The sequence below is a fragment of the Camelina sativa genome, chromosome 1, assembly GCF_030686135.1.
Source record: "Camelina sativa cultivar CO46 ecotype springtype chromosome 1, ASM3068613v1".
In the NCBI taxonomy this organism is placed as follows: Eukaryota; Viridiplantae; Streptophyta; class Magnoliopsida; order Brassicales; family Brassicaceae; genus Camelina; species Camelina sativa.
The window spans coordinates 10,351,080-10,374,275 of record NC_141880.1 but is presented as its reverse complement, the minus strand read 5'-3'; the positions used below and the strand labels follow the sequence as shown (position 1 = coordinate 10,374,275).

Below are 23,196 nucleotides of genomic sequence, written 5' to 3'. Positions count from 1 at the left end.
AATGAAAAATATCAACTTATCTATAAAATCATACACAAAAATATGTTTTACAGCTCATAAGAAATAAAAAACACAAACGTAGATAAATAAGATAATTTATGTTTTACATAAATATTTATAATATTTTAAACTTTTAAAAAGTTTCGAAATATAAATTTTGAACCTTTTATAAAGTTTCAATATTTTAAACTTTTAAAATTTAAAAATTATAATATTTAAAAACTTTTTAAAAACTAAGAACTTTTAAAAGTTTCAATATTTATAATATTTAAACTTTTAAAAAGTTTCAATATTTATAATATTTTAAATGTTAAAAATTTAAAAATTATAATATTTAGAAACTTTTTAAAAGCTAAGAACTTTTAAAAGTTTCAATATTTATAATATTAAAAATTTTAAATTTTTTAAATATTATAATTTATTTTTTTGAAACTTTTTAAAGTTTAATTTGATCAAATAAAAAACCGGATCAAACCGAATATACTTTTAAACTTGGACGTCTGATAAATCAAGTTTTCCTGTTCATTCGTTGTTAGAAGCATATTAATCTTATTTATACTGGTTCTAAACCATTGTCTAAAAATTTTATAGCCGATGTGGAATATTGTGCATAGTTCTTTTATTTCCATAAATTTAAAATTTTCCTTTTTCTAAAAAATTCTGGAAATTTAAAAAATGTTAATGAATGACATGTCAAATCATGATTGGTTGTTTAAAATAACTCTTAATATAGAAAATTCTGGAGATTTTAGAAAATGTTAATTAGTGAAGTGTCTAATCATAATTAGAGGTTTAAAATCATAATTGGAACCCTACTTTTTATTAGTATAGAAGTGTTAACTAATTTATGAAAAATAGTACTCTATAATTAATAAACAGATTTTAATAGATGGAAGATTGCATTCTAAATATATCATCGGCATGTTAGTTTTTAAATAGATGTCGGTCACATATACTTATATCTCTCTACTTTTTTTATTAACTTCTCTATTGTTTTTAATACGTACTAATTATAAATTTATAATCAAAATAGTACGTCATCATACTTACCAAATGTATTTCAATTAATAAATAAGAAAATTTATTAATTGTACTACTATTTTTATAATGGGTGGCTTTCCATAACTATTATTATACATGTGGATATATTTAAAGAAATATCGGGCACTAATTTCTTTTAAGAGATTTATTTATTTAATGTATGCATAAATTTAATCATGCTATTTTCAGAACATATCTCATGGGGTCACAAGCTTTGAAATGATTGTACTCTTTCCAAATTTATAAATTAACAAAAAAAATAACATTTTAGTAGAGAAATCTTTTTCATGGATCCATTCTTAGTAAACGTGATAGAAGACTTCCATCTTCACAAACCTTGTGTAAATGTGTTCTATTCTACTTAAGTGTGTATGACTAAACAAAAGATTATGCAGAACTAAAACTAATTTACCTTCCTAAAACTATATAATTTTCTAAAAAAGTAATTCACAGTCAAATTCAGCAGAAGAAGACAGTGTTAAAGGACCTACCTTTTGTAAAACCAAAGGAAAAAACACAAAATTGAGAAGGACAGATTTGTCATTTTCGTTCATGATTCTGATCTAATTTTTCAACCTACATTTTAATGTCACCTAATCTTTCATCGTTGCACAAATCACTAGACCCATACAATACAAACTAATCCGATTTACAAAAAAAGAAAAAAAAAAGATGAATAACTTTGAAATTTGAATAATGATAATCACAAGTTAACAAACTTCGACACAATCCCCAAATCTCCGATTACGATTAATAAGAAATAGTTAAAATTTAAAAACTCCACAACGACCGTATCATTTTCTCTTAATTGCATTGATTACACCAATTTTTATTTTTTTTATAAAAAATATTCAACTCTCTGGAAATAAGTTTTCTACCCCTAATTAATTCTCATTAATAGCATTACTATTCAACGTTGCAATTTCCAAAACAAATCTCATTCATTATTAAGCTAAAAAGAGGATTTTAAAAGGTAAGAAAACTATTTTTATATAGTAAAAAAAGAAAAGAAACTACTGTTGTGCGTCAAATCATTCTCATCTTTTATCTTTGTCGCACAAAAAAAGAGTTTCCAAATCTAAAAGAATATAATTGCAGAAGACACAAAGAGAGAGAGAGAGAAAGAGAGAGAGCTGTTGGAGTGTGAAAGAGAGAAGACAATGAGATGACTTTCACTATCATTTTGCAGCCATTCTCTCAATCTCTTTCTTCGGTATGTTTCTTCTTCTTCATCTCTCTCGGCTTTGCATTTTTCTTACTATTAGAATCTGTTCTTACTTCTATATCTCTTCTTTGTTCTGACACTTCACTTGTAAGATACTTGTTTGGTCTCATTTCCGATTTGTACATTTTGGATCCAATCTACTTAACGAGTCATTTTGTGTGTCTGTCTCTAAGAAAGACTCCATCTTTTTGAGTTTCTGTAGCTACCCATTTGCTCTTTTCTGGTAAATTTGATCTGAGAAAAAAAAACTCGACAAGTTATACTTTTTTTTGGTTCTTCAGTGTTACATTTTTTTCTTTGTGTGTGTGTGTTAAATCTGCAGTTTTGAGTCTCTTACAAACATTACGGTTGGTGTGTAGTCTGATTCTAGTTTTTTTGTTTTTTGTTTTTTCCTTCACTAAACCAAAAAAAGTCTTCATTTTTTTTTGTTCCTCTGTTGTTTGATTTCTCTGGTTTTACTTAACATTGTTGTTAAGTGATCTCTTGATTTCGACTAATACTTCTCTTTTTGGAGATTCTTTGTATCTGTATGTGTTGGAATGTATCTGTATCTGTATAGTCCTTATTCCTTAAGACCAGAATAAGTTAGAGATCTTGACTCTGCTTCTGTTGACCCTTATAGTGTGTGGCATTGTTTGCTTCAGTTTTGTAGGTGAAAGCCTGAGGTAGAGAGAGATCAAAGAGCTCTTCAGTTTGGAATATAATTTAGTATAGATTGATTCTGGCCTGGAACCCTTACCTTGGACTTGACCACCCTTGGGTGAAGTCTAAACCACTCTTTGTGCTTCTAGCAGCCGGTGTCATGGCTACTGTGTTGCATTCAGAGTCCAGGCGGTTATACTCCTGGTGGTGGGATAGTCACATTCCCAAAAACTCTAAATGGATTCAACAGAATCTTGCAGGTGCCTCTCTCTCTCTCTTTCTCTCTAAGTGTTTGGTGACTCATTTGGTCTTATTTAACGGGGAAAAGAATTGAATTTTTGCATGATGCAGATATGGATTCCAAAGTGAAGGCTATGATCAAACTCATCGAAGAAGATGCAGATTCTTTTGCAAGAAGAGCAGAGATGTACTACAAGAAACGTCCAGAGCTAATGAAACTTGTGGAAGAGTTCTACAGAGCTTATCGTGCATTAGCAGAGAGGTACGATCATGCGACTGTGGAGCTCCGCCATGCGCATAAAACCATGGCTGAGGCGTTCCCTAACCAAGTGCCTTTCGACATGCTTGAGGATTCTGCTTCATCATCTTGTTCTGAGCCACGTACACCTGAAAAAATGCCACCACGAATCCAGCCATTTTACGACTCTGAAGACCTGCAAAAGGACAGTGCCACGAGTAAAAGAGGGTTAAGTCAGCTGACTGAGTACTTAGGAAGTTCTGAAACAGAAGTTGAAAGCTTGAAGAGAACATTGGTTGAGCTTGGTGCTGAGAAAGAGGCCTTGAATCTTCAGTATCAGCTGAGCTTAAACAAATTATCTAAACTGGAGAAAGACCTCGAGGTTGCTCAAAAGGATGTTAATGGGCTTGATGAACGTGCTAGCAAAGCCGAGATTGAGACTAAGGTACTTTCAGAAGCCCTTGCAAAGCTTGAAGCCGAGAGGGATGCTGCGCTTCTCCGATATAATCAATCCATGCAGAAAATAGCGGATTTGGAGGAATCTTTTGCTCACGTACAAGAAGATATGAAGGGGTTCACCAACAGAGCAACTAAAGCAGAAACAAAAGTGCAGAGTCTCAAACAAGAGCATTGTAGATTGCATTCTGAGAAAGAGGCTGGCTTAGCTCAATACAATCGATGCCTAGAGATGATATCTACGCTAGAGAAGAAGGTTAGAGAGGCCGAAGAGAATGCTCAAATGTTTAGTGATAAGGCTGCAAAAGCAGAAGATGATATTAAAGCGTTGAGACATGAACTTCTGAAGGTAAATGAAGCGAAGGATGGCTTGAGTCTTCGGTACCATCAGTGTTTGGAAACTATATCTAAGCTAGAGAGAGAAGTTTCTCATGCTCAAGACAATGCCAAAAGACTGAGTAGTGAAGTTCTGGCTGGAGCTGCAAAATTGAAGACTGTAGAGGACCAGTGCATTCTTCTGGAAAGCTCAAATGAAAATTTGAAGCTAGAAGCAGATGGTTTAACACACAAATTAGCAGCTAAGGATCAAGAGATTGTTCAGAAGCAAAACGAGCTTGAGAAGTTTCAGTCTTTAATCAAAGATGAGCATTCTCGATTTTTAGAAATCGAAGCCAGCCTTAAGAGTTTGCATAGTGTGTATTCTCAGTCCCAAGAGGAACAAAAGGTTCTTACTTCAGAACTTCAAAGCAGGATTGGCATGTTGAAGGATTTAGAGACTCGTAATCAAAAGTTGGAAGGGGATATCAGCTCAGTCGAAGAAGAAAATCTAAACTTAAGCAAACTAAATGATTCTTCTATGATCACCTTGGAGAGTCAGCAAGGTGAGATCCATAGCTTGAAGGAGATAAAAGAAAAACTTGAGGAAGAAGTTGCAAGACAGATTAACCAAAGCAGTGCCTTTCAAGAAGAGGTCTGTCGTCTGAAGGATGAAATTGATAGCTTGAATAGGAGGTATCAAACGATAATGGAGCAAGTGAAGCTCGCAGGATTTGATCCCGAATCACTTGCCTGCTCTGTGAGGAAACTACAAGACGAGAACTCAAAGCTGACTGAGTTATGTAACCACCAGAGAGATGATAAAGATGCTCTTACTGAGAAGCTGCGTGAAATGGATAGCATTCTAAGGAAGAATGTTTCTTTGGAGAAATTGCTTCTGGAATCAAACACCAAACTAGATGGTTATAGGGAGAAGACGAATGATCTGCAAGAAAGATGTGAGTCTTTACGACGAGAGAAATCTGAGTTTATCGCTGAGAGAGCTAATCTGCTTTCTCAATTGCAAATCATGACTGAGAATATGCAGAAACTCTTGGAAAAGAACTCGTTATTGGAGACATCCCTTTCTGGTGCTAACATTGAGCTACAAGGTGTTAGAGAGAAATCAAAATGCTTTGAAGAGTTCTTCCAGTTGCTCAAAAACGATAAGGCCGAGCTTATAAAAGATAGAGAATCTCTTCTCTCTCAGTTAAATGCAGTTAAGGAGAAGCTAGGGGTTTTGGAGAAGAAGTACACTGAATTGGAAAGAAAATATGCTGACCTACAGAGGGAAAAACAATTCAAGAATGTTCAAGTGGAAGAGTTAAGAGTCTCACTTGCCACTGAGAAGCAAGAGCGTGCTAGTTACGAAAGATCGACTGACAGCAGATTGGCTGATCTTCAGAGCAACGTGAGTTTTCTTCGAGGAGAATGTCGCTCCAGGAAAAAGGAGTTTGAGGAAGAGCTTGACAAAGCTGTAAATGCGCAAGTCGAGATCTTCATCTTGCAAAAGTTTATAGAAGACTTGGAGCAGAAGAACTTTTCTCTCTTAATTGAGTGCCAGAAATATGCTGAGGCATCAACATTTTCAGAGAAACTCATTGCTGAGCTGGAAAGCGAGAATCTTGAGCAACAGATGGAAGCAGAGTTTTTGGTGCATGAGATTGATAACTTCAGGGGTGCAATTTATCAAGTGTTTAAGGCACTTCAAGTTGAAGCAGATTGTAAGACAGCTGACCAGAAGGTTGCAAAAGAGAGAATCCCCGTTTCACGTGTCTTAGGTGACATTAAAGAACTAAAATGTTCACTCTCTAGCGCTGAATATGAGACGCAGCGACTTGTGATTGAGAACTCTGTGCTCTTATCTCTACTTGGACAGTTCCAATCAGATGGCATGAAAGTGGAATCAGAGAAACGTGTTGTAGAGAAAGATCTGGAGACGATAGTACATCGCTATGGAATGCTGAAAAAGGACAGGCTCGAGCTATTGGAAATGAACCAGCAGTTGAAATCAGAACTGGTCGACAGAGAGCAGCGGGAGCTAGAGCTAAGAGCTGAACTACAAACTGAGCATTTAAAGTTTGAGAGTCTGCATGAGTCATACATGGCTTTGCACCAAGATCACTCAAATGCTCTCAACAAAAACCAAACTTTGCTTCTGAAATTCTCAGAACTTAAAGGTGAGATGTGTATACTTGAAGAAGAAAACGTTGCAGTTCTTCAGGAAGCTATTGCCTTGAACAACATGTCTGTGGTTTACCAGTCCTTTGGGTCTGAAAAAGTTCAACAGGTTGAAGCTTTTGCTGAAAACTTGTCTAGTTTACAAGACATCAATAGTGGCCTGAAGCAGAAAATTGAGACACTGGAGGAGAAGTTAAAAGGAAAAGAGGTGGACAGTCAGGAGCTTAATATCAAGCTGGAGAAGTTACAGGAAAGCCTCGAAGAAGCCAATGAGCTAAATGATCTCTTAGATCATCAAATTTTAGATAAAGATGAAATCTTGAGGCAGAAGGCGATGGAGCTCCAAGAAGCTGAAGAGATGCTCAAGGCTACACATATTGCAAATGCTGAACTGTGTGAAGCAGTTGAAGAGCTGAGGAAAGACTGTAAAGAATCTAGGAAATTGAGGGGAAACTTAGATAGGCGGATTACTAAACTGTGTGACCTTACTGGGAGACAGGATGAAGAGATTAAAAACCTTGGCAATTTGAAGGAGAATTTGGAGTCGGAGGTAGAGTTGTTACACAAGGAAATCCAAGAACACCGAGTTCGAGAGGAGTTCTTGAGTTCAGAGCTGCAGGAGAAAAGCAATGAGTTTGGACTTTGGGATGCTGAAGCAACATCTTTTTACTTTGATCTACAGATTTCAGCTGTCCGTGAAGTATTGCTTGAGAATAAAGTTAAGGAACTCACTGGAGTTTGTGAAAATCTCAAAGATGAAGCTGTTACAAAAACCACAGAGGTAGAACAAATTAAAGAAACAGTTGGATTCTTGGAATATGAAGTGACTGAGCTGAAGAATCAATTGTCTGCCTATGATCCTGTGGTAGCATCTCTGGCAGAAGATGTCAGGTCTCTTGAGCAAAATTCCCTGTCTTTATTGAAACTCCCTGCACCAGCTGATCGTCACAGAGAGGTAAACTTATTCCCATTCCTTCTATTTGACATTTTACCGGTTCTTGAAACTTGATTACCTTTACTAATTGACTGATTTTACTGACCACGTTAGTGGCTTCCATTTGTTGAAATTGTGCATTTTCGCATGTATGCACCACGAGTTAATATTTTCCAATTTCCTCAGGGCGTCCAGAATGATGAACATCCAGAAGCAGCAGTCTCTCAAGAAGAAGGACATAGCAGTACCAACCTAGACAGTGGATTTGTGCTTTTGCAGGACATGAAAACAAGAATCAAAACCATTAAGAAAGCAGTTGCTGAGGAAAAAAAGAGGCGTGGTAAGCTGAGAAGACGAAACTCTTCTCACAGAAGCAGAGACCGCAAGCTGTATGAAGAGATTGAACTTGAGGACCAATTCTCAGGTGAAATCAGACAGCCTAGATCACCTGCGTTGACTGAGTTGAAAAATGGTTCATTGATGAAAGACATTCCCCTTGATCAAGTTGCAGACTCAACGTTCTATGGAAGAAGCCGGAGAACTAGTCGTGGTTCTAGTGACCAGATGCTTGAATTATGGGAAGAATCTGCTGAACCAGAATCCAGCATTAAGTCTCTGATCACCAATAAAAACTCAAAGAAGCCTCTGATCCCTCGTCTTCATCGCAGAAGCAGGAATCCCTCCATTGAATCACAGTCTGAGAAAATGGTTGGAGTTGTTGACAAACTAGAGTTATCTAGAAGCACTGAGGACAATGCAAAGATTCTGGAGAGACTTTTGTCTGATTCTCGAAGATTGGCAAGCCTCAGAATCAGCTTAAGAGATCTTAAAAGCAAGCTGGAGATGAACGAGAAGCCAGGCAAGTTCACTAACCCTGATATTGTTAGAGTGATGAAACAGCTGAAAGAAATGGAGGAAGCAATCTTTCAGCTTACAAACACAAATGAGATTCTTTCTAATGAAATCGAGGAGACCGGAGATGCCAGAGATATATATAGAAAAGTGGTTATAGAGAAGTCAAAGAATGGGTCTGAGAAGATTGAGCAGATGCAGCAAGAAATGCAGAACATTGAGCGAACAGTGCTAAAGCTTGAAGAGGGAGCATCAAAGAGTAAAGGAAGGAAAAAATTCTCTGAGAGTAGGACAGTGATACTCTTGAGAGATATTATCCATAAAGGTGGCAAAAGGACAGCGAGAAAGAAGAAAAATCGTTTCTGCGGCTGTATGAGATCTTCGGGTAATGAAGAGTAGGGTGGATAATTATAACGTAACAGCATCTATCTAGTCACTATCTATTTTACTTTAATCATGGAACTGACTTTAGGAGTACTTGTGGAATGGTTTCTGAAATATTTATTAGAGCAAATTAGTAAACCTTGTAGCTTCTGCTAATGTGTACGTATCTGGTTTGACTCTTTAATGTTTCAAACTTAGTGCTTCTCAAAGTCTATTTTTTGGATACTCTTTATGGAAGATTATGAACTAGAATGTGATAATATACTACCTACTGGAATAAAGTATCTTACAAGAACGTTACTTATGTTATGGAAACAGGGATGTAGGCTAACACGATCTGGTACATTACAAAGATACAAAGAATTTTTTCCATAGCTTAACTAAATAGTTTTTGATTCACTGATTTGGGTTGAGAGAAGGAAATGCTGGAATAGACCGTAGTATCAGCTTACGGCCATTACCTCTCCTCCTTAGGTTTGAGCCAGATTCCGAAGAGCCGAGCTGAGGGGGAGAAACTCTCTTACTGTTAGGAGAGATGGCCTTATTGTTAGCAATAGGGGAATTGAGGAGAATCTCAGGCATAATCTCTGTTTTATCTTCAGTCACGGGATCAATAGGCTTCTTCCCATTCTGTGACTGTGTCAAATCACTGTCTTGTTTTCTGAAAGATGAAGAACCCATGCCAATAAAAAACTGTGTGGGAGGCAGTCTGTTCTTAGACAAGAACGGCTGATGAACCACCAAATGTCTGCAAAACAAAGTTACAGCAATTCAGGAGCTGTCTTGTTTGTATATTGTTTGAAACCTCGGTACAATTACCTGTACGGTGGCAGTGGTGTTGAAGGTTGATCAGAGCTTGGGTTCTGCTCCACTTCGCTTGACCCCTCGATCTTGTGTTGGATTTTTGCTCTTCTTTTCTCATATGTCTCCTGATCCTCCTCTTGTTTGCTCTCCATGATAGCAAGTAAAGCCCCTGAGATTGTAATTATGTCAACCAAAGACTTTGTAAAGAGATAGTAATTAAAAGATGAGCAAGGAAGCTTACCTTCTTTTCTGCCGAATACATTTTTGCATCCTTCACATCTACAATTTATGGAACAGCCGACTCCACCCTATAAGATTATCCGGAACAAAGTATCAAAATCAGATCCTGGGAATATAACTTACACAGATGGATATTGAGAACAATGATGAATAGATGATGAAAAAAAACCTGATAGCATTCACAGTATTTCTTCAGACAGTTTGATTTCTTGCAGTTGCAGCCGCGTTTGTGTCGTGCAGAAGCTGGAGTTTTACTCGCATCATCCTGTTCAAGATAAAAGTGTCATCACTCAGATAAATGGAGGACAGAGAGGAGATAGGGGGGAATAAGAAGATGGAATAAAGAGCTCTTACACCAGCTTCCATGATGGAATCTGCGCTTCTGATGACTTTAGGAGCAAAGGCAAGTGGATTTCGGGATTCAATCTGTTTACGGGTAGCCAGGACAGTTTCTTCATGGACAGGTTTGTTAAAGCAATCTATACATGAACATGGCTCTATACAATAAACTCCAGCAGCAAAGCATTCACAGTAACTGCAGAGAGAAAAAGAGACTCAAACAATGGTTAACTACTCCAAGGCAATTCATTTTAAATATTTGAAAACAGACAAGAATTAAAGAGAAGCTAGGGGTATGCAGCTTACAGCTTCAAACACTTTGACTTTTTGCAGTTGCATCGCTTACATGACTCACCCTCTCCAGCTGGTTCAGACACACGCCTGCACATTTATGCCAAACTGATAAGAAAAACAAAACAGAAGATACACAAATCTGTTATGTAACTTTTGTTCAAAAAAAAATAACTTGCTTCTTTTTCTTAAGGCTGCCCGTATTCAACTCTGGAAACACCAATGCTCTGGGAACTTCTTCGACAGGTTCATTTTCCGCTTGGTCCGAAGTTTCTTGCACAGTGTCTTGGGAGTGAATTGGAGTGGTAGAGCCTGAAAAACTCTTTTGAATCTCTCCAGATATGGAATAGTCATGTACGACATTGATGTTACTGTCCCTTGCGGACAATGCAACGGCGTTTAGATGAAGACCAATACTAGGTACAACACACCTCGAGGAAGATTCACCAGCCGCCTTATTGTCACACACAGATTGCTGATCATCAGCTATCTCCTTCTTCCGCTTCCCTGGCATCTCAAAGTCCAGGCAGCGTCTTCGCATGCCACCACGGTGCAAGCTAAAGACAGACTAGCACAAAACACAACGCAAAATAACCAATTCAGTATAATCAAGATCCCAAACATACTTAACACTCACATCTGAGAGCCATTTCAAAATGTAGTCCTGAATTTACCTCATTGGGAAGCACAGCCAAAGGCTCATTTTCATTACTGGATCCATTAGCTGGAACAGCTTTGTTGATATCAGGCCGCTTTGTTGACTTCACCCCAGCACAGAAACGTCTTTCTGAACTTGATATTTTATCCACCAAGCACCTAAAAGCCTCAGAATCATTCGGAGACCGAAACACTAACAGCTCAGTTGCATCTGAGATCAAACGTCCACAGTTAGGAGTGTCATTCGCTTCCCGAACATCAAGCATCTTCTGAAGACCCATCTTGACATCGTCAGAAGACGAACCACCTTCTCCTAGAGGAATATCAGATGGAGCTTCCACAGTAACATCGTCAGTGCAAGGTGAATCACTACGATCAGGAGTTTGACTGTCAGACTTCAGTATCTGTGGTAGCTCAGAAGACGTTTCAACAGAAGTCTCTTCTTCTTCATCTTCCAAAGGCGCTTCTTTGTTTAGATCTTCAATTACCGGTACTTCAACTTCTTCTTTACAAACAGATCCGTTTAGATCTTCTAAAGGCTTAGTACGATCAATAGAGTTATGACTGAAACAACAACAACAATACAGTAAACAACATCTCCTACTAAAACAACAACAAGAGCTTCTGTTATTCAAAGAAAATGATTATTTACCATCTGAAAAATCTGGATTCTCTATGAGAACTGACATGAGGAGAGGTGAAAACAGGAGGAGGAGATGTGAAACTCAAAGAGCTAAACGTCTGAGCAGTGGAAATGGATTTGACCGACTCAATGGGAGAGAGATTGCTTATGTAGTTGAACACAGGAGAATCCTACATTCAAAGACCCCAATTATAGACCCAAGGCAAAATTAGCAAACCACAACAAAAAAAAAAATTGCATTTTCCCGGAAAAAAAAAAAAAAAAAAAAGACAAAATCTATTAAATTTCGGAAACAAAAAAAAGATAAAATTTTTAAGGTCAATTCATGAAATTTGACAAAACCCAACACAAAAATTGCAAAAAACCCAGAAACACATAACACCAACTTCGTAAAAACTAGAAAAAATGCAAGACAAGGAAAAGGAGTGAACTTTATTTAAGCAGAGACAAAAAAAAAAAAAGAGAAACCTCGAATTTGGATTTGGGAGTTGAAGTTCCGATCTGGGAAGTAGTAGGATTCTTCTGGGGTTTGTCCATTTTCCAGCAAGAATCAAATCTACATTGCCTCAATACAGACACTGATTTTGGTTTTTTTTTTTTTTGTGTTGTTATGTATAAACTAGGGTTGTTGTTGAATATTCGAACAAAAAAAAAAAAAAATGTCCGCGCCGGTGCGAAACAGTGCGAAGAGCGTATAAACACTTTGTGCCTGTGGGAAAATGTTAAAAGTCCAAATCATATCAGTATCAGTCTTTTTAGTCCACTAGATGACGTCATCTTTAGTTCTTTACCCTTACCTGCACCTTCTTTAACACTCAGGCCCAGATCCACATTAGTGGCCCAAACACTGAAAATCTATGAGAAAGTGTTTGAGCGTGGTTATACTTTGGGAATTGATTAAATTTCATGTATGATTTTTTAAAAACATTCATTGATTTTAAATCAAACAAATAGTATAATTTAAAATCATATATGAGGATTCAAAATAACGAAAAAAATATATATTTGAAAACCAAAAATTTCTAAATAACAAAGTTTACCTATCAAAAGGATGATGTTTAAAGCACTTCCATTGTTAGATTTATTTATATCTAACGTTTTGAAATATGAAAATGTACATGGCCAGTGCATATATCATACATTGGAAACTGGTAGTACATATACATCGATAGATCTAAATACGAAGATGTGAAAATATATGTCTATTGCATGCTATGTGAAACAACCATTTTAGAAAACAAATTTAATCTATTTATATAAGAACTAAGTATGTTATAATTCTTTTATATGGATTTGATACATGGGATATGGAGTGTTCATACTATTAAGCCTAGACTTAAGAGGTTTTTATGTGATTGGGTATTTTTTACCATTCGGGAAAGAGTAATGAGTTCGGAAAAATGTTAAAAAGTTATGTTGTTTGTGATAAGTGTAATAATTTTATGATTTAAAACAAAATCTCAGAGTTTATGATATGTGATCTCCAATTTCGCAGAGAGCTCAGAGAGTTTGTGCTCCAAAATGGGTTTGGTGTCTTTGTCTTTTTTACCGCTAAGTAAATGAGTGACATATATTATAAAAATATTTAGTTAATGAGATTTTAGTTATTTTTTTTATTTTAAATTTTAAATAATTTTGTTTAAAAGGAACACATGAATTGATTTTGTACAGATATTTTAGGAACAATTGATTTTAGGAATATTTTAGTTATTTTAATTTTGTCCAAAATAAAAATAAAAGGGTACAACCAAAATGTATTTCTCGAAATCTAATTTATATAGGTTTTTCTGTACCTGACTATACACATATGGTTGACGAATGTTGTGAACATATTGAAAAATAATCTCACATTTTTGTTTCACCACGAAACAAACGTAACTGCGCTCTAGAACTAATCTATCAAAAGTCTTTAACAAAAAAAAAAAAAACTAATCTATCAAAAGTTTGCGTATGTTGTGCGTAACAGTGTAAGTTAAACTACCAACTAGAAGTTGACATTCTTCACACATTTTCAAAGATTCAAAGAATTCTTCTAATGGTGTGGAGTGAGAGAAGGAAACGATGGGATCGAGTGTATCAGCTTCCTGCCACCATTTCTTCTCCATGGGGTCTCCTCTGATGAATCAAGATGAGGCAAAGACACCCTTTTGCTGTTGGGAGATACCACAGCTTTCATGTTAGTCATTGGAGAATGGTTTAGAAGATTCTCAGGCATATCATCATCATCATCAATGTCTTCTGTGATTGTCTCAATCCTTGAATGAGAAACCATACTCATGTCTGGCTTTCTGATGTTGTATATCCCAGAAGAAGATGATCCAGAAGCTCCATGATGAAAATGTGATACTGGAGGAAGTAGTCTATTGTTGGATGAGATGGCCAGTTGAGACAGTGGTTGCCTGAATTAGAATTCAAAGGTTAATAATAATAAAGCGATTAAGGATAACACATTGATTGGTTTCTGAATTCTGAGATTGTTTCTTTACCTATATGGTATTGGTGTTGAAGGTGGAGCAACAGGATTAAACAACTCAGCATTCTGTTGTGTTTTCGCTGTTACCCTTTTACCAGACACTTCGTTTTCCTCGTCTTGTTCGAACAAAGATCCTGCAGGGATTGTAATATTTGTCAAATCAAAGATCAAAAGCCTTCAGGTCTAGAGGTAAAGAATAAAAAGACTAACCATCTTTTCTGCCAAATGCATTTTTACATCCTTCACATCTACAGTTTATGGAGCAGCCAACTCCACCCTATAGGATCAGTGTATCAAAACTCAGAACTAATCCAATGAAAAAAGTCTTACACACATGTGTATGAATTTAATGACATTACCTGATAGCATTCACAATATTTCTTCAAACAGTTTGATTTCTTGCAGTTACAGCCTCGTTTGTGTCGCGCTGAAGCTGGAGTTTTGCTTGTATCATCCTATGAACCAACGCAACCTTTTATAGCCTTTAAAAAGATATAAAGGCTGCTAAGAAAATGGAAATGAAAAAACACTTACACCAACTTCAATGATGGAATCTGAGTTTCTTATGACTTTAGGAGCAAATGCAAGTGGATTGCGGGATTCAATCTGTTTGCGAGTAGCCAGGACGACATCTTCATGAATAGGTTTATTAAAGCAATCTATACATGAACATGGCTCTATGCAATAAACTCCAGCAGCAAAGCATTCACAGTAACTACAGAGATAACATCAAAAGAGACTCAGCAAACAAAAGATTGAACTATTTCAAGAAAACACAAGATTATAATAGGATTTGGTGTATTCTGCTTACAGCTTCAAACACTTGGATTTTTTGCAGTTGCATCGTTTACATGACGACTCGCCTTCTCCTGATTGTTCAGACTTACGCCTGCACAGTATAGAGCCAACAGATTGTTAAGAATAAAGTAAAAAAGATTTACCATTAATCTGTTTGTAACAAGTTTCAGGACAACAAACTTGCCTTTTCTTCTTCGGACTTGCTGGCTTCATTTTAACTAAAGCTAAAGATTTTGGAAACTCTTCTACAGCTTGAACTGCATCTTGCTGCGAGTGAAGAACCGGAGAGGTAGAACTTTGCAAACCCACTTTAACGTTACCGGACAATGAGTACTCATTAGGAACATTATTGTTTTCCTTAGAGGACATTGCAATAGCGTTAAGATGCAGACCAATGCTAGGTACTACACAACTTGATGAAGATTCGCCCAATGTTTGCTGATTATTCCCTGGAACCTCAAAGTCTAGACAACGTCTTCTCACACCACGATGCAAGATCGAATTCGCCTGTCACACACACACACACAGACAAAGAAGAGAAACATTTCAGAGACAATGATCAATCAAGAACCAAAAGCTAATACAATATCAAAACCACCTTTACTCACATCAAAGGACTCAGTTTCATTGTTGCCTACAACAGTACTCGAAACAGGCGCCGACGTTGACATTGTACCACCACCACCACGTACACGAGCTCCAGAGTTAGATCTTCTCTTCAACAAGCAACTAAAAGCCTCTGACTCACTAGGTGAGCCATAGATCAGTTCTGTCGTAGCAGCAATAAGAGTTTCCCAATCTGGAGTATCACTTTTCTTCTTGACATTGTCACAAATCTTCAGCAGATCCATTCCACCATCTTCACAACTACCATTGCCTCCTCCTCTCACATCATTACTCACTTTGGGAGTACTAAAATCATTCTTAACGTTCTGTGACGGTTCGTTTCCAATCAAAGCTTCTTCTTCTACTTCTTCTCCAACGGAAGCAGCCACATCTTTGTTAATTTGACTGCAAACCAAAAAAAAAAACAAATTCCAAAATCAAGAACTTTGAAAGAGTATAAAACTACTAATAATAACTCAAAGGACACAGAGTTATAACCTTCTGAAACGAGACTCTTTGTGAGAAACAGCATGAGGAGAACTGAAAACAGAAGGTGGAGATGTGAAATTGAGAGAGCTTAAAGTTTGAGCGATTGGGATTGATTTGAGAGTCTTGATTGGAGAGAGATTACATATATAATTAAACACTGGCGAATCCTGCATCATTTTCACAAAAACACACACTTTTGATCTCAAAAAACACATCTTCAAAATCATCAAACAACCAAATCATAAGAAAACCGTTTTAAAGATTCTAATAACCGATCACGACTGTAACATAAAAACTGAATCTTTGACTAAACTAAGAGATGGGTATTGTTACAAAGTCGAACAGACACACCAAAACCATCACAGAAACAGAGGAGCAACGAGATAAACAATGAAAGCATGAAACTTTGAGATGGGTATAGAAGTGAAAACCTCGGATTTGAGTTTAGAAACAGGAGTCCCGATCTGGGTAATACTCTTTTGCGGTGTATCCATTTTTTTATTTGTCTAACAACAAAACAATCACTCACATACACATTACTTCTCCTGCCTCACTCTCCCTCTCTCTCTCTCTGTCTCTATCTCCACTTAAAGGGTAAGGAAGAAGAGAAGAGATTCAAAGGAGAGTAGAGGCGGGAAGATGAGGAGTATCTCGTGAAGATAGTCCAAACCAAATCCAACAGAGGCCACCAAAACCAAACACAAAAAGGTCACTACTTGTCTCTCTCTTTCTCTTTCTTTATGTTTCTTCTTCTAATATATACACCTCTCCTCTACGTACACGTCTCTTTAAGAATCAATGGTCTCTCTGTAAAAAAAAATATCGTATCGATTTTTGTTTTTTTGGGTCTTTAATAAAGTAACGGACATCACCTTGATGTTTGCTTTTTTTTTTTCTTCTTTGATTGTAAAGAAAAAAAAACGAATAAAATAAGAAACTGCAATAATTACACAGTTCCTTTTCGTTGCTTCTGTTTTGTTTGCATTACAAAGATGAATGAATAAAGAAAAGAATAAAGATAAATTCCTCTTTAATTTTTTGTTTTATTTGTTCGTTTTTTTGTATAGCTATATATATGTGGTTTTACTAACTTCGTTGACTATACTTGTCATTGTTGATAAACATACTTAAATTTTTTTTTTTTGTGTTTGCATAATCATAATACATTTAATATATTTGACCGTATCAACAGTGTGATTTGTTGAGATACCTAATCGAAATTAAGGTTTTATTATCACATCATTTGACTTTGTCACGTTTTATTTTTCTCTTTTCCAAATACTATCATCTAACGGTGTCAACATATCCCTACTGTGAAAAGAAAAAATAATTTAATTAGTGTGCTCGATTAATGTAAAGGTGGTAAATAAACAAATGATTATAATGATCTCGTGAGAATACACAAGTGTGATAATTAATAAATGATATACTGTTGGACTAAACAAGAATTCTAGAACGGAATGAAAAGAAAACACACGTTACAGAGATGAAGATTACAACTTACAAGGCTTGGAGATTTGTAATTTAATTAAAGTTATTGCCGCTAATCACGAGAAAGCACTTATGTGTCTAATCATCATGACACTTCAATTTTTTTTGAAATTAATTGGTCAATTATTCGAAATAATAGTAGTGATAATGATTCAATAGTAACATCTTTTTCTTTTGAATTATATATTTGTATGTAACGTTCGCAGATATTCAAGCCTTTTAATTTGCATGGAATATTATCATAACCTATAATATCTCTCCCGTTTTCTAACCTATAGTTCAAACAACTTATAAAATCGTTAAGTAGAAGAAAAAAAAAAACGTTGCATAGTGTATGATATATAATTACATGTTATTTAACAATGAATGGCCTCAATGTACTATGTAAATTTGTAATATAGTAGGAACAGTGAATGGCCTCAACGTCCAAGTATGTTGGTAACTAACAACAACTTGGAACGAAAAGATGTATGTTGTTGACAAAAGAAAAATCAATTATTCTCTCTCCTAGATTAGTTTTTCCTAACTCAAATCTCCGCCGCCTATCGATTTCTCGTCGGTTGGTGAGAATTTCACGATGACAAGGAAGAAAAAGAAGAAGAGATCTCGCCCCTTAGTCCCTGGTATTTCTCAGTTTGCGCGTTTCGCCACACCAATGGCTCAGTTGACTTCCCCTCTCTCAAGGGTTGATGGTCCTCTGCTTACGGAAAACAAAACTTCTCTACCACCTGTGGTAACTTCCTCGGAGGTTCTTTCGTCTCTTTTGGCAAATCAGGATACAGATCTACTTACCTCTGTTTCTTTGGCTTCTGAGCCGGTAGAGGACGCATCCTCCCCCTCTGCGATTCTTGTCTCTCCGGTCCCCGATATTTCCCCAGTTGCTGTTGAGGCTTCAGCCTTTGGTACCGCCTCTCCAGATTTGACTGCTGCATCCCTGGGTGCCTCAGTCTCGACGGCTCCCTCGGCAAATGCTCCGCCTAGTCTTGTAAAACGATGGACCTCCCTCTTCGGTGAATCGTCTCTATTAGAAGAAGTGGGTCTCCGTCGCAGCACATCTCTGGAGTTCCCTTTGTTCTCATCCCGGATGATAATATAGAAGCTCCTAGGGAAGAATTCAAGGACTTTCTCTTCGCCCAGTTTCATGGGAACCCTCCTTACATGGGTCGGGTTATAGGACTTGTGAATGCACTCTGGACTCGCTCGGGTCCTCGCATTTTTGTTCACAAAATTGGTTATGGTGCCTTTCTACTGTGGGTCTCCAACCCTAGGACCAGAGCTATACTTCTGGGACGAAATGTCTGGAACATTGCAGGGTTCCCCATGTTCATATCTCTGTGGTCCCCGGAGTTTACTCCCGACTCCCCTCCGTTAACCTCAGCTGTTATCACTGTAGAATTGCACGGGGTCCATTATTTGATGTTCAACAAGCAAAGCCTTAGTCGGAATTCTACTGCTGTTGGAAAACTGGTAGCTCTTGCCCCAGAAACTGAAAGAAAGGAGAATTTTGAAGTTGCAAAGGTCCTACTCCGCATTGACTTCACCAAGGAACTCCCATCTAAGGTAATTACGGGCTTCTCTGATGGTCGTGAAGTGGAGATCGATGTTTCCTATCCTTGGTTGCCTCCAAAATGCTCAGAATGTTGTGCGTATGGCCATGACGTCTCCTCCTGTCCATCTAGGCCATCCAATCAACGCAAACGAGCTATTAGGTCTCGTAGTAGACCTCGCAGCAGGAGACGCTCAAGGCAAGGTAGATCACCTGGTAGTACACCTTTTCAAAGGATTTGGAGGATCAAGGGAGGTTTAGAGACTGAGCAATCAAAACCGCAGAATGAGGCGGCACACCCTCTTACTGGTGAGCCGCCAGAGGCAAATTCGGTGAGGGACGAGGAGATTAGTTCAGCAAATCAAATCCTAGAATGGCTGGCTTTAGAGAATTATCGTGCTCCAATCTCTGTTTTTGCTCAGGTCAAGGAACGAGTCTCTGCAGGTTCTGAGCCGCCGGATAAAAGGAAAACGGTGGTTCATGACACAGTGCAAGAGTCGGAAGCCCCGTTTATACTGGTCTCTAACAGGAGAAGTGGCCGTAAGGCCCGAATGTCACATTAACCCCCTATACCGATGTTTATTGTGTGGAATATAAGAGGTCTGAATAGTACCAGACGTCAGAACTTTACAAAAGAATGGATCTCCATCCATAGGCCACTTTTTGGAGCGTTTCTTGAAACGCATATTCAGTCGAATAATGCAAGCAGAGTCGAAAGAGCTATTCCAGTTGGTTGGAGCTATTTTGGCAATTTTGATCACCACAACACTGCGAAGATAGTTGTGTGCTGGGACCCCTCAGTCTCTGTATTAGTGTACCAGTCCTCTGCTCAACTGGTCACATGCGATATATATATCACATCTTTGAGTTTAAATATTATTGTCTCTTTTGTCTATGGCCATAATCTCCCGGAGGACCGTCTGCCACTGTGAGAGGATCTGATCCACCTTCATGATACCACTCCAGTAAGCCGTTTCCCTTGGGCGGTGGTAGGCGATTTTAACCAAATCCTTCGGTTTTCTCATCACTCTCATCATCTCTCTCAATATGTGGATACTACTGGTGGATGACTTCATGATGGCACTGCAAGATGCCGAGTTGTTCGAAGCTCAATCCCAGGGCCTTCCTTTCTCTTGGTGGAACAATCAGGATCACAACCCTATTTCCAAGAAAATAGATCATGCTCTCATCAATCAGGCATGAGCTTTTCATCATCCTGAGTCTTTTGCTGATTTCATGGAGCCTAAGCAATCAGACCATGCGCCTTGTTACTTCCAAGTACCAGCGATGAGGCGGCAAATTCGCAAGCCCTTCAATTTTTTTCAGCATGTGATTGATCACCAGGATTATCACTAGACTATCTCAAAGGCTTGGTCACCTACGTCTATTCAAGGAACATCCCAATTCAAGTTGGTACGAGCTCTTAGAAAACTGAAGCCTGTCCTACGGAAACTCAACAAGCAGCATTTCAGTGGTATAAGTCATCGAGTTAAGTCACAAGCAGCTAAGATAGCTACACTGCAGCGACTCCTTCTCTCCTCGCCGGATGTGCAGACTACTAGTGAAGAGCATCAAGCAAGGTTCTCTGGCAGACCCTGATTAAGGTTAAGGACAAATTCTACAGAAAAAAGTCGAGGGTTCTTTGGTTGTACATGGGGGATAAGAATACGTCTTTTTTTTCACAAGTCTGTGATGGAAAGGGCAGCCAGGAATCACATTCACCTGTTATGCGATCAAGATGATAGACGGATTTTGAATGCAAATGAGATTAATTCTTTCGCAGCAACTTATTTTGAAGGTATCTTGGGCCAAACAGACATGCCTACCTCTGCCGCCTCAGTCGATATGTTGCGAGAGATACTTCCTTTTCGTTACTCCGATGCGCAGAGTCAGCTGCTTCTAAGTCCTGTCACTCATGAGGAAATAAAAGCAGTTCTTCTAGCAATGTCTCTGAACAAAAGTCCAGGCCCCGATGGGTTTTCTGTGGAATTTTTCAGAGCTTCCTGGGATGCTGTTGGACAGGAGGTAGTGGAAGCAGTTCAAGAGTTTTTCAGGAATGGGCGTCTACTAAAGGACTTCAATACTACAGTCTTACCCCTCATACCCAAGGTGCCTCAAGCAAGCAAGTTGGGGGATTTTTGGCCAATAAGCTGCTGTAATCTGATCTACAAGCTCATATCCAAGATTGTTGCCAACAGATTATAGCCGATTCTCCTAGAATATATCAGTCCGAACCAAGCTGCTTTTTTGAAGGGGAGAAGCCTTGGAGACAATGTCTTGCTAGCCTCGGATTTGATAAGAGACCATCAAAAAGCCTCTTGTCCACAGAGCTGTATGATCAAAGTCGATATTAGAAAGGCTTTCGACACTGTTTGTTGGGATTTTGTACTAAAGGTGTTAGAAGCTCAGGGGTTCCCTCCTGGATCAAGGAATGTATCTCCTCTCCTCGTTTCTCTGTCTCGATCAATGGTGAATTGGCTGGTTTCTTTCTGGGGAAGAAAGGTATAAGACAAGGAGACTCCATCTCTCCCTACCTTTTCATAATGGTGATGGAGGTCCTCTCCAAACTTCTAGAATCGGCTGCTGCAACTGAGAAGATACAACTGCATCCTCTGTGCTCTTCCCCTCAGGTAACTCATCTTCTATTTGCAGATGATCTCCTTGTCTTCACAAATGGTTCAAGATGCTCTCTCACGGGTGTTGCTGCGGTTATGAGCCAATTCAAATCGTACAGTGGACTTGACATGAATCCAGCTAAGTCTGAAATTTTTTTTGCAGAAAAAATCAGACTCATCTCCTCTGTCATCTATGGCATGGTTAATTTCTGGAGTTCTGTCTTCAACCTTCCGAAGAGGTTCTACGAAAAGGTGGACTCACTCTGCGCCGCCTTTCTCTAGAAAAACAAAGTTGGATCAACAGTTGGGGCGAGAGTGGCTTGGAAAGACGTGTGTAGGCCTAAGGAAGAAGGTGGCCTCGGCATTAGGAGGTTGGAGGATTTTCAGATGGTTTTCCAGCTGAAGTTAGTTTGGAACCTGTTTGCCAATGTTGGTTCCCTGTGGGTTGCTTGGCTACGAAGGAATGTTTTCCATAGAAAGTCTTTTTGGGCTATGGAAGACTCTCCGAGGCTCTCCCGATCAGTTCGTGTTATGATTAAGCTGAAACCCCTCCTCAAGGATCTTCTTTACTGCGAAATTGATAATGGTCGAACAATCTCCTTTTGGTATGACAACTGGTGTCCTCTATCTCCATTGATTGATTTTCTTGAAGCTAATGGACCAAGACAACTGAGAATCAGGAAACATGCTCATATCTCAGATGCGGTGAGGGATGGGGAATGGCGGATGCCTGCAGCTCACTCGGAACAGCATCAATCATTTATGGAGCTGCTCACCACCATCTCCCCCCATCGGATTCACATGGAGAGGATATTTTTCTCTGGCGCTGGTCTTCTGGCGCTTATGCAGGTTTTTTCTCATCAAAGAAAATCTGGGACCAACTCCGATCTCACTCTCCCATGATGCCTTGGTTCAAAGTTGTCTGGTTTAAGGAAGCAGTGCCACGCTACTCATTCATCACTTGGCTTGCCATGATAAGGAGACTTCCTACAAAGGACATAATGCGAAGTTGGGGCCTCACGGTTCCTACAGGCTGTGCTCTCTGCTCCTCTGGCGTTGAATCGCACTCCCATCTCTTCTTCGAATGCACCTTCTCTTCCTCTGTTTGGGATGCTTTTGCTTCTAGATTTTGGCCATCTCCTCCTCAGGATCTCTCGTCTATTTCACCCTGGATCCTCCAGGCAAGATCAAATACTCAAACCCAGGAAGCATCTCTCGTCAAACTGATTTTGCAGGCAGCTTGTTATTTCATTTGGCGGGAGCGGAACGCAAGGATCTTCACCAACACATCAACAACAACAACTTCAGTTTAAGCCAACCTGGATCGGTCCTTAAGGGATCGGCTTCTCTCACTCCCTTCTTCGCTACTTGGCTCTTATTTTAGTTGTAACAATTTCCCTTTCTAGGTTCTTTCCCTTTAATAAGTTGTATTAATATGTACAGAGAAAATCAGAAAATTTGGTATGAATTTAACCTTTTACCAAAAAAAAAAAACTTGGAACGAAACTATTTTAACGTACGTGGTGTAAAAGAGTTGTTGAAAAGTTAATGTCACCTCTTATATAATAATAACTAGTATACATGATGAATTGTGATTACAGTTATTACGCACCGATTCTGAACTGTGAATAAGAGCGTGTATATATATAGAGCTATATTCTGTAAAAAATTAGTTTTAACTAATTTATTTCTCATA

At 38.2% G+C, this 23,196-nt stretch overlaps 4 protein-coding genes across 4 annotated transcripts; 2 read left to right on the top strand and 2 right to left on the bottom strand.

The window, feature by feature from the left end:
• Nucleotides 1–2,115: 2,115 nt before the first annotated feature.
• Nucleotides 2,116–8,717, top strand: LOC104787760 (protein NETWORKED 1A). The gene is made up of 4 exons (XM_010513387.3): nt 2,116–2,254; nt 2,911–3,168; nt 3,260–7,293; nt 7,459–8,717. Exons 2-4 carry the CDS (start codon nt 3,069–3,071, stop codon nt 8,521–8,523), a joined length of 5,199 nt encoding a protein of 1,732 aa, XP_010511689.2. The 5' UTR covers nt 2,116–2,254; nt 2,911–3,068; the 3' UTR covers nt 8,524–8,717.
• A 28-nt stretch (nt 8,718–8,745) lies between these two features.
• On the bottom strand, nt 8,746–12,226 carry LOC104787750 (CRC domain-containing protein TSO1). Its single transcript, XM_010513374.3, has 10 exons — nt 11,951–12,226; nt 11,492–11,652; nt 10,857–11,403; nt 10,362–10,750; nt 10,198–10,272; nt 9,907–10,087; nt 9,722–9,817; nt 9,554–9,620; nt 9,328–9,481; nt 8,746–9,256 (listed from the first exon to the last, which is right to left on the bottom strand). Exons 1-10 carry the CDS (start codon nt 12,017–12,019, stop codon nt 8,905–8,907), a joined length of 2,091 nt encoding a protein of 696 aa, XP_010511676.2. The 5' UTR covers nt 12,020–12,226; the 3' UTR covers nt 8,746–8,904.
• Nucleotides 12,227–13,239: 1,013 nt separating this feature from the next.
• Nucleotides 13,240–16,862, bottom strand: LOC104787740 (protein tesmin/TSO1-like CXC 3). The gene is made up of 10 exons (XM_010513364.3): nt 16,280–16,862; nt 15,858–16,015; nt 15,362–15,764; nt 14,938–15,260; nt 14,767–14,844; nt 14,490–14,670; nt 14,315–14,410; nt 14,166–14,232; nt 13,969–14,089; nt 13,240–13,881 (listed from the first exon to the last, which is right to left on the bottom strand). The coding sequence occupies exons 1-10, from the start codon at nt 16,340–16,342 to the stop codon at nt 13,515–13,517; spliced, it is 1,857 nt and encodes a 618-aa protein (XP_010511666.1). The 5' UTR covers nt 16,343–16,862; the 3' UTR covers nt 13,240–13,514.
• A 3,715-nt stretch (nt 16,863–20,577) lies between these two features.
• LOC147949737 (uncharacterized) lies at nt 20,578–22,813 on the top strand. Its single transcript, XM_087510296.1, has 4 exons — nt 20,578–21,040; nt 21,280–21,701; nt 21,783–22,349; nt 22,433–22,813. The coding sequence occupies exons 1-4, from the start codon at nt 20,578–20,580 to the stop codon at nt 22,811–22,813; spliced, it is 1,833 nt and encodes a 610-aa protein (XP_087366422.1).
• The last annotated feature ends 383 nt before the right edge of the window (nt 22,814–23,196 follow it).